Source organism: Bufo bufo, chromosome 1 (assembly GCF_905171765.1).
Source record: "Bufo bufo chromosome 1, aBufBuf1.1, whole genome shotgun sequence".
Taxonomy (NCBI): Eukaryota; Metazoa; Chordata; class Amphibia; order Anura; family Bufonidae; genus Bufo; species Bufo bufo.
In genome coordinates, this window is record NC_053389.1 from 203378332 (window position 1) to 203390170 (window position 11839).

The window sequence follows — 11839 nt, forward strand, 5'->3', positions numbered from 1 at the left end:
TTAAAACATCCAGTGTGTGTATACGATCAGGTATGATGTTGTATCAATCAGGTAGTGTAAGGGTTACGCCCGCTTTACAGTGACAGACCAAACTCCCCGTTTATAAATGGTGGGCACTGGCAGTGGGCACAGTACAGTCAGTGGGCCTGACACACACTGGCAGGCAACTGCAATTATATTACAGAGAAAAAAATGAATTACTTTTTTATCTGCAAGGTACTGTGCCACTCGATATGAGTGGTGGGCAGTGGCAGTGGGCACAGTACAGTCAGTGGGCCTGACACACACTGGAAGGCAACTGCAATTATATTAAAGGGTAAAAATTAAATGACTTTTTTATCTGCAAGGTACTGTGCCACCCGATATGAGTGGTGGGCACTGGCAGTGGGCAAAGTACAGTCTGTGGGCCTGATACACACTGGCAGGCAACTGCAATTATATTAAAGGGTAAAAATTTAATTACTTTTTTATCTGCAAGGTACTGTGCCACCCGATATGAGTGGTGGGCACTGGCAGTGGGCACAGTACAGTCTGTGGGCCTGACACTCACTGGCAGGCAACTGCAATTATATTACAGAGAAAAAATTAAATGACTTTTTTATCTGCAAGGTACTGTGCCACCCGATATGAGTGGTGGGCAGTGGGCACAGTACCGTCTGTGGGCCTGACACTCACTGGCAGGCAACTGCAATTATATTACAGAGAACAAATTAAATGACTTTTTTATCTGCAAGGTACTGTGCCACCCGATATGAGTGGTGGGCACTGGCAGTGGGCACAGTACAGTCTGTGGGCCTGACACACACTGGCAGGCAACTGCAATTATATTACAGAGAAAAAAAAAATATGACTTTTTTATCTGCAAGGTACTGTGCCACCCGATATGAATGGTGTGCACACAGTACAGTCTGTGGGCCTGTGGCCTCTCACACACGGGCAGGCAACTGCAATATATATATAGAAAAAATAAAATAAAAGCAGACTGATGTACCAGCCCTAAAAAGGGCTTTTTGGGGTGCTGTCAGGACGCTGTCCTTACAGCAGATGAGTCTTTGAGGACTGGAGTGGACACAGAACACTGGCCTAGCTAACGATTTCCCTATTAATTCAGCAGCAGCTGCACTGTCCCTGCTCTAACTAACACTGCAGCTTCAGAATGAATCTAAGATGGATGCTGTCCTTGCATTTTGATAGGAGGTGGGAGGGTCTGGGAGGGTCTGGGAGGGAGGGTATGCTGATTGGCTGGAATGTGTCTGCTGACTGTGAGGTACAGGGTCAAAGTTTGCTCAATGATGACGTATAGGGGGCGGACGCGAAGTGATGTTAGCCGGGAACTGTTCGCCGGCGAATAGTTTGGGACATCTCTACTTGTGAGGCCCCCTGTAGTCTTCCAGCAGGTAATGCCACCCTTTTATTACTTCAGCCTGTGATGCCACCCCCTATGTAGTGCTCCAGCCTGTATTGCCCCCCTTATAGTAGTCCAGCCTGTAATGTCAGCACTCCCCATAGTGCTCCAGCTTGTAATGTCGCTCTTTTGTGCTTCAGCCTTTAATGTCCTAGTGTGCTCCAGCCTATAATATCACCTCCTGTAGTGCTCCAGCCTGTAATTAAACCCCTGTAGTGCTCTAGTCTGTAATGTCACCCTCCATATAGAACTTCAGCCTATAATGCCACCTCCCTATAATGTTCCAGCCTGTAATTCCACTGGCTATAGTGCTCCAGCCTGTAATGTCACTCCCCTGTAGTCAGGGGTGGGATTCAAATTTTTAACAACAGGTTCCCTACTCAACGGCGGACACGTGGCGTCACGACACATGTTTATCTATTGTGATAGAGGTATGGTTGGGGCGTGTATTTCACCTGATGGTTCAGTTTAGCTGGGTGAGATAACTGAAATCCAGAAATTGTGCTGCTTCAGGAAGGCATAGCTTGCTGGAGATTGTTTTGTTTAAAGTTGTATGGGCTGGATTTCTTTGGGCTGGGAGACATGTTGGTAGTGGGAGTCTCTCAGTCCACACCCCTAGTCATAGTAACATAGTAACATAGTACATAAGGCTGAAAAAAGACATTTGTCCATCCAGTTCGGCCTGTCATCCTGCAAGTTGATCCAGAGGAAGGCAAAAAAAAAACTGTGAGGTAGAAGCCAATTTTCCTCACTTTAGGGGAATAAAAAATTCCTTCCCGACTCCAATCAGGCAATCAGAATATCTCCTTGGATCAACGACCCCTCTCTAGTAGCTATATCCTATATTATTATTACACTCCCGAAATACATCCAGGCCCCTCTTGAATTCTTTTAGTGAACTCACCATCACCACCTCCTCAGGCAGAGAGTTCCATAGTCTCACTGCTCTTACCGTAAAGAATCCTTTTCTATGTTTGTGTTCAAACCTTCTTTCCCCCAGACGCAGAGGATGTCCCCCCGTCACAGTCACAGTCCTGGGGATAAATAGCTGATGGGATAGATCTCTGTACTGACCCCTGATATATTTACACATAGTAATTAGATCTCCCCTCAGTTGTCTTTTTTCTAACGTGAATAACCCTAATTTTGATAATCCTTCAGGGTACTGTAGTTGCCCCATTCCAGTTATTACTTTAGTTGCCCTCCTCTGGACCCTCTCCAGCTCTGCTATGTCTGCCTTGTTCACTGGAGCCCAGAACTGTACACAGTACTCCATGTGTGGTCTGACTAATGATTTGTAAAGTGGTAGGACTATGTTCTTATCACGGGCATCTATGCCCTTTTTGATGCAACCCATTATGTTATTGGCCTTGGCAGCAGCTGCCTGACACTGGTTTTTGCAGCTTAGTTTGCTGTTTATTAAAATTCCTAGATCCTTTTCCATGTCAGTGTTACCGAGTGTTTTACCATTTAGTATGTACGGGTGACTTGCATCATTCCTTCCCATGTGCATAACAATGACATTTGTCAGTGTTAAACCTCATCTGCCACTTATCTGCCCAAGCCTGCAATCTATCCAGATCCCTCTGTCCACTACAGATATTACCTTTACATTTGTCAGTGTTAAACCTCATCTGCCCTTATCTGCCCAAGCCTGCAATTTATCCAGATCCCTCTGTCCACTACAGATATTACCTTTAGATGAGGAGATCACAGGTGAGGTCAGCTGGGCTATAATCAAGGAAGGATAAGACAACCCTCTGTGTATAACTGGGGGGAGGAATTGAACCTACAGAGAGGGTTGGAGCCAGAGACCCTATGTGTAAACTGCGTTTTGAGGTGAGTTAGGGAGAAGACCTCTGTATTAGCTAGTGCCCAGACGGGCAGGTGTTTATTTTGGTTTATGTTTATGTTTGTGATGGTGCTGAAGAGCCAGAATAAAGCACCATTTGGACGTGAATCCCGTTGTCAGAGGAGAAATCTGTGATTACAACCCCCTGTGAGAGAGAGATTCCTTACAATATACATACACCATATATATGCAACACACATAAATCACCATATACATGGTACACATATATAAATACACCATATATGCACTACACACATACCACCCAAGAGACTGAAGGGATGACAGCCATAGGCTCCTGTGCCCGCACTGTAAACTGCCGCTCCCCATAGAGGCAGATCGGCCACCACCTGAGGCAAGTTACCCATGTTATTAAATGTGTTGTATATTACTGCAAGATAACGGGTAGTTACAGCAAAAGCATTTGGCTCCAATAACGCTATTATTTTACCTATGTTATCTAACGATTTGTATATTACTGCAAGATACCATTATTATACCTATTTCTGGCTACCTTCCTCAGCAACTATTCTGATGCTTCCACCCACCTAATGCCACATATCTGATGCCAAGTGCTCCTTTTTTCACGCACCATCTTCAGCTGGTACTGGTATTGTCACCCACATCCCCACTCTGTCACCGGGTCACCCTGTGGTCTCCTGATGCTGCTGCCACCTCCACACTATGTCACCTTGCCACACTGTGGTCTCCTGATGATGCTACTACCTCAACACTATGTCACCTTGCCACTCTGTGGCATCATGATGCTGCTGCCACCTCCACACTGTCATTGTACCACACTGTGGCCTCCTCCTGTTGCTGCTGCCACCACCTCCACACTCTGTCATTGTGCCACTCTGTGGTCTCCTGATGCTGCTGCCACCATCACACTATGTCACCTTGCCACTCTGTGGTCTCCTGATGCTGCTGCCATCTCCACACTATGTCAGCTTGCCACTCTGTGGTCTCCTGATGCTGCTGCCACCTCCACACTATGTCACCTTGCCACTCTGTGGTCTCCTGATGCTGCTGCCATCTCCACACTATGTCAGCTTGCCACTCTGTGGTCTCCTGATGCTGCTGCCACCTCCACACTATGTCACCTTGCCACGCTGTGGCCTCCTGATGCTGCTGCCACCTCCACACTGTTATTGTGCCACCCTGTGGCCTCCTCCTGATTCTGCTGCTTCTGCCACCTCCACACTCTATCATTGTGCCACTCTGTGGCTTCCTGATGCTGCTGCTTCCACCTCCACACTGTCATTGTGCCACTCTATGGCCTCCTCCTGATGCTGCTGCCGCCACCTCCACACTATGTCATTGTGCCACTCTGTGGTCTTCTGATGCTGCTGTCACCTCCACATTGTCATTTTGCCACTCTGAAGCCTCCTCCTGATGCTGCTTCCATCTCCAGACTCTGTCATTGAGCCACTATGTGGTCTCCTCAGGCTGCTTCCACCTCACCACTATGTCATAGGGCATCTCTGTGAACTTCTTATTCTGTTTCCACCCTCCCCACTTAATAACTGGGCCACTATTTTGTCTTTTGGCCTGGCTGGCATCATCATTTATTTGACACTTCTTCTGATCTGTCAGAAGAAAGGAAAAATGAGACGCACAACGGATCCTGTCTATGTAACAGCTGTAAGGCCTGCATGACATGGTCCCTATTTTGCATCAGAATTGGCTTATGATTTGGTAGCCAAAAGCAGGAGTAGGTACAAAACACAGAAGACATGTAAATATTCTATTCACGTGTCATCTCTGTTTTGGATCCACTCCTGTTTTTTTTGCTTTAGCAATACAGATGGATTACTTACCAAATGCTGACTGAGTGAGGGCGGATGCTCCACAGACAGGATCCGTTTTTTGGGAGTTATTGTCCTGTCGGATCAGAGGAAGGGCAAAATAATCAGTGACGTCAACACAAACTTACTGCTGACACCCTCTTCACTCTGTCAGGGGGGGGCTCAACTTTTTTAAGCATTTAATAGAACAGGTTCTGTAGACATCTATCTAGAATCAGCTCCCGACGGAGTAAAAGGAGTGCATTTCTTCTTGACGCTAATATTGACCTGTAAGGCTGAGTACACACTTCACAGTATTATTTCTCTACCACAGAAGACTCCCTATGCGTGTTACTGCAAGGCACAGTGTTTTACACCACTATAAAGGCTCTCTGCAACCAGGAAATAGTCATTTTTTAGTGCAATTCACCGTAAATAAATTTGTATCTAACAAAAATTTTTAAGAAACGAACCGTCCGAATCAAATTTTTTTGATATTCGCTCATCTCTAGTGTGAACAGTCAGCATTTGGGCTGCCATGAGAAGGAGGTTGAAGCAGAGCTGGGGACCCCATGCATAGCCAAAGTATTATGGGAGTTATATTTTTATTAGCTAACCAGCAAAAAACATAATGCAAGTTTTCAGAGCACAAAGGCTCCTTCTTCTGACACACTTAGAAATGTAAGACACAATGGAAGTCTTCCATCTGTAAGTTTGCCTAAAAAATTAGCCTTTGTGCTTTAAAAGCTTGCAATACAATTTTTTGGTTAGCCAATGAAGCTATCACTCCTTTAACCCCCTTCAGAACTGAGACATTTTTTACCTTATGGACCAGCCCAAATTTTGGTAATCTGACATGTTTCACTGTATGTGGTAATAACTTTGGAACACTTTTACTTATCTTATCAATTCTGACACGTTTATTAAAAAATCAAAAATGTACCAAAAATTTTTAAAATTTTTAAAGAAAATTTTAAAACTTTTAAGAACATTTCCAAATCTATTTTTTAAAGGACTAATCAGTTTTGAGGTCACTTTGTGGGGGTTACATAATAGAAACCACACATTTTAGAAACGACACCCCTCAACTTTTTCAAAATGGATTTTAGAAATTGTGTTAACCCTTTAGGTGTTCCACATGAATTTAAGGAACATAGAGGAGACATTTTAAAATGTCACTTTTCTTTAGAAATTTTCCATTTCAAACCAATTTTCCTGTAAAACAGCGAGGTTTTACAACCAAACAAACCTCAGTATTTATTACTCTGATTTTGCAGTTTACAGAAACACCCCATATGTGGTCATATACTGCTGTGTGGCCACACAGCAGGGCTAAGAAGGGAAGAAGCACCATTTTGCTTTTGGAGGGCAGATTTTTGCTGGAATAATTTTCTGAGCCCATGTTGCATTTGAATACCTCCTGATGCACCTACAGTGGAAACCCCCAAAATGTGACCCCATGTTGGAAACTAAACCCCCAGGAATATTTCAAGGGGGAGATGGAGCACTTTGTTTTATAGAAAAAAGAAACACTTGGCCGTGAAAATGAAAAATTACACTCTAGGCCCAAATTTAACATTTTAACAAGGGATAAAAGGATAAAATGCACCCCACTATTTGTTATCAATTTTCTCCTTAATATGGCAGCGCCCCATATGTGGTCATAAACTGCCGTATGGGTACACCACAGGGCTCAGAATGAAAGGAGCGCAATATTGTTTTTGGAGGGCAAATTTTGCAGGTATAGTTTTCGGGTTCCATGTCACAGTTGAAGAAATCCTGGGGTACCCCTATAAAGAACCCCCCCCCCCCAAAAAAAATGACCCCATTTTGGAAACTACACCCCTCAAGGAATTGATCAACGGTAATAGTGAGTGCTTTGACCTAACAAGCGTTGGATACAATTTAGAAACACTTGCTGAGAAAATGTTGCTTTAGCACCGATTTTTTTCATTTTGATAACATAACAGGAGAAATTGCACCCCACAATTTGTTATGCATTTTTTCCTGAATGCAGCAACACTCCAATCTGGATTTTCTAACAAGGAATTTGATTAAATTGTTTTTAGGGGTCATAACATTTTTGTTTGTTGACTGAGCTGTGTGTAAGTTATTTTTATTTTTTTGTACCATTTTAGAGTACAAATACTTTTTGATCGCTTTTTATGCCAATTTTTGGAGGTGAGGTGGGCAAAAATTGTGATTCTGTCAGTGTGCCTAATTTTTAATGAGGTTCCTCATGCTGTAAATAAGATATGATAACTTTATTCTGTGGGTTGATTTTTTAGCCTAAAATCACTTCTGTATTAAAAATAAATATTTACCTTCGCCATAAACTAACATCTAACAACTAACTAACATAACATTTTTATTTTTTCACCAATGTATCTGTGTAAGGGCTTGTTTTTGCGGGACAGGCTGAAGTTTTTATTGGTATCATTTTGGCATACATATGACTTTTTGATCACTTTTTATTCAATCGTTTTTGGAGATGAGAATACAAAAACAAACAATTTATTTTATAGATCAGGTTGTTACGGACATGGCGATACCAATTATGTGTATTTTTTTTTATGAATTACAAATGAGCGCAATATGGGAAAAGGCAATTTATTTTATTTTTAAAGTGAACTGTGGGGATCAGAACCTTTAGCCAGGATTATCCTCTAATTAGCTAGTTTTTACAGATCACCGGCTCGGAACTGCCTTCATTGGTCCTGTAGCTACTAAGACACAATGCACCCTAACACCAAAACCTCATCTCAACTATAAAGCATTGTAGGGATTCGTAGGGCTGCTTTGCTACCCCAGAGGCTAGATATATTTTGATAATTGACAGAACAATGAATTATTAGGTGTGTAGCTTATATAGCACATTTTATTAGTAATCAATATAGAAGTTCAGGCAATTCCAAAGGGTTAATTTACTTTTTAATAACGATAGATAGATAGATAGATAGATAGATAGATAGATAGATAGATAGATAGATAGATAGATGTAGATAGATTGAAAAGGCTGTTGCTATCTATTACACACCAGGAAATTAATGTACAATTAAATAATTACAGGTTTTTTTTTGTTTTGTTTTTCCATGTAGGTATTGCTGGAGATCATAAGAATCATTTCACCCCTGGGCAAAAAGAGGAATTTGAAAAGATTTACAACGAGTGTATGAAAGACATCAACGTTTCCCTTACATAAAGCAGAAAATATTAATGCTCATTGTAACTCATAAGATAAAAAAAATACCTGTTCAGACTATTACTTCTACAGAGTGGACATGGGAGGGCAAATATTACTTGCTTCCAATATGTGTACAAAATGAATTTTCAATAAAAATATAAATTTTCCTTCCTAAGGCTACTTTCACACTAGCGTTCGGGTGTCCGCTCGTGCGCACCGTTTGAAGGGGCTCACGAGCGGCCCCGAACGCATCCGTCTGGCCCCAATGCATTCTCAGTGGAGGCGGATCCACTGAGAATGCATCCGCCTGCCAGCGTTCAGCCTCCGCTCCGCTCAGTGAGCGGACACCTGAACGCTGCTTGCAGCGTTCGGGTGTCCGCCTGGCCGTGCGGAGGCGAGCGGATCCGTCCACACTTACAATGTAAGTCAATGGGGACGGATACGCTTGAAGATGACACTATATGGCTCAATCTTCAAGCGGATCCGTTCCCCATTGACTTTCAATGTAAAGTCTGAACGGATCCGCTCAGGCTACTTTCACACTTAGGAAATTTTCTAAGTTTTAATGCAGACGCATCCGTTCTGAACGGATGCGAACGTCTGCATTATCGGAGCGGATCCGTCTGATGAAACATCATACGGATCCGCTCCGAACGCTAGTGTGAAAGTAGCCTAAGTAATGTTTCACATTAAAGAGTATTTTTTTTTTTTACAAGATATGCTACCATTTTATAATCAGCCAGGGGGGTCATACTTCTGGGACCCACAACAATCTAAAAAATGAAGGGAATACTATGATGATGCAGGCAGGCCATGTTTTCCTAGGGGCAAAACTGAGGAGAGGCGTGGCATAGGCTGGCTGAGCAGAGTTTTCATCAGCCGTACACAAAGTCACCCATCATGCAGGGCACCTGTCAGATGAATATAATAGCTTATCGCTGCTACAGCCATCCAGATCTCTTATAAACCACAGATTTGCACTGTGAGTGTGCCAGTGTAGTAAATTAAAAATGCAGTGTCACATAAGTTAGGACAGTAGAGGTTGAACCAATAAAACTATGTTATTCTAAATTAATAGAGTAAGTAAATGATTAAATATTCTTAATAGAACTTAACAATTTAGGCAAACATACAATGGATCCACGCATAGCTAGATGTGTTTTATGTACATAATTGTTAACAGAATTCATTTAAATCAATGAATCTAACCATTAGAGAACTTCAACACAAGAACACCTGAAACTGACAATTGTCATTAAACTGACTAAAATGATATTAAACTATTCTACAAGGATTTATATAAACAGTGTATTTGGAAAGTCTTCAGACCTTTTCCCCTTTAGCTTTTTTCACATTTTGTTCTGTTGCATAATAAAATTAAAAAATTATGTTTTCCCTCATTAATCTGCACTCTTTTTTTTTTTTAGCTTTGGTGGTTATATATTGAATATATTGCTATATATTTGCTTTTAGATTATTCATCATTTTTCATCATCCATCTGAAGTCAACAGTACACATGATTCCTCCCTGCTTAGGGTGTCTGGTTCCCAAAAAAAACAGTTCTTATCTGTCCGGGCTCCCTAGGATTTTAGCCCGCTCCAGTCAGTGCCCGTTGCCATGGGAACGCCTCAGGGTTAGAATATACCATCAGATCTGAGTTTTCACAATCTCATAACAGCGAATAGTCTTGTCTTAAGACTATGCAACCAATAGAGTGCGCTGTTCACGAGTTATGAACAGCGCCCTCTATTAGTTTCATAGTCTTTTTTTTTTTACTTGATCATTAAGTTTTTATTGAAAATTTTCAGCAGGTATACATTGAAAAGGAAATGACATTTAACCCACTTAAATGTGGATATATATTATAAGTACAAGATTACAAGAATAAAGTACAATTTTGTTAACAGGGTAACAGTTTCAGGACAGATGAAAAATTTAAGTTATATAGTTAAATGAGAACGACAATATAATCTGTGATACATAGCTAAATGTAAAGTTAGCAACAGGATCAACATCAACCTCGGGGTTATCCAATAGAATTATTATCTACTTCAGGATAATAACCAAAAATAGTTTGTCTGGTAACATACAGCTTGATGAGTTTAGCCATATATTCCATTTTCATTGGAAGAGGCGTAGAGTATCATGGACTCAAGCAAACATGCCTTCATATTAACAATTGTTAATTTCTCTTATAACTCTCTGTAGCGCAGAAACATTGTCTTGCCTCCAGCAATAAGCTATTTTCTGTCTAGCAGTAAAAATGTGTGCAAATATTATTAGAAATTTATGTGAAAAATTGCTTAATCCAATTGATAATAGAGCCAATAAGGTGAATTGAATTACCTGAGTGGCAGTAAGGTGAGATATAAGATTAAATATCTGTTTCCAGAAATTTTGGAGAACAGGACATGTCCACCACATGTGGATGTATGCACCATCATGTTTTTGGCATCTCCAGCATGTGGAGGGCACATCAGGGAAGAATCTATTTAAGTACACTGGGGTATAATACCAGCGATAGGTTAATTTTCTTGCAGTTTCGAAGTGTCCAATATTTTTATAGACAGCTTTGAAGTAATGGTGAAAGACCTAGCCATTGATCAAATGAGATGTTAGACTGAAGATCTGATTGCCATTTATCTTTAAAAAGGGAATTAGGATCTATGTTAGGTTCTTTCAGTATTTGATATCCTTTGGAAATACCTCTATTACTAGATGTGTTTGAACAGATCCAACTCTTTAGTCTACCAGTATCATCTTTTGAACAAGGTACTTTAAAAGTTTGTATCAGATTTCTAATTTGTAAATATTTAAAAACAATCATTAGATGGGATGGTAAATTTATCATTCAAGTGGGTGAAGGTTACAAACGTGTTGCCTTCCCACAGTTGGGCAAATTTAGATAAGCCTCTGGATTTCCATAGGACAAGTGATAGATCAGGTATTGCTATTTAACAAATATCTAGGGGAAGTTCTGACATTGTATGTGATAATAGTGAAACTTAGAGTTGAGCGGACACCTGGATGTTCAGGGTTTATGGGTTCGGCCGAACTTCGGAAAAAAGTTCAAGTTCGGGACCCAAACTTGACCCGAACTTGACCCCGAACCCCATTGAAGTCAACTTTGGAGCACTAAAATGGCTGTAAAAATGTAATGGAAAGGCTAGAGGGCTGAAAATGGCATCAAAATGTGGTTAAGAGCATGGCAAGCGCTCTGCAAACAAATTTGGATAGGGAAATGACTTTAAATAACATAAAATATGTAAAAAAAAAAAAAAAAAAATATTGATCTAGGAGGACGAGGTTGAGGAGGCGGTGGATGTGGCGGTGTAGGTGGAAGCGGCGGTGGAGGAGGATGTAGCCTACACTGCTTTTTGGTTTTAAAGTTATTTTTATTTTTTTAAATTAGGGTACACCCCAAAACATTGGGAAATATAACCTGTGATAATCCCCTGCAGTTGTGCTAAACACATGTTCAGACAATACACTGGCTGCAGGGCAGGCCAGCACCTCCAAGGGGTAAAGGGCAAGCTCAGGCCATGTGCCCAATTTGGAGACCCAGAAGTTGCAGGGGCTGACCCCTGTCAGTCAGTTCGTGTAGGCGTGTGCA

At 41.4% G+C, this 11839-nt stretch overlaps 1 protein-coding gene across 1 annotated transcript in view; it reads left to right on the top strand.

The window, feature by feature from the left end:
* Positions 1-8400, top strand: part of LOC120986919 (sulfotransferase 2B1-like) — a 74563-nt gene extending 66163 nt beyond the window's left edge. Inside the window, exon 6 of the mRNA XM_040415600.1 lies at positions 8140-8400. Coding sequence (XP_040271534.1) covers positions 8140-8243 — 104 coding nt within the window. The 3' untranslated portion in view covers positions 8244-8400. The remainder of the gene's footprint in view (positions 1-8139) is intronic.
* Positions 8401-11839: the final 3439 nt, after the last annotated feature.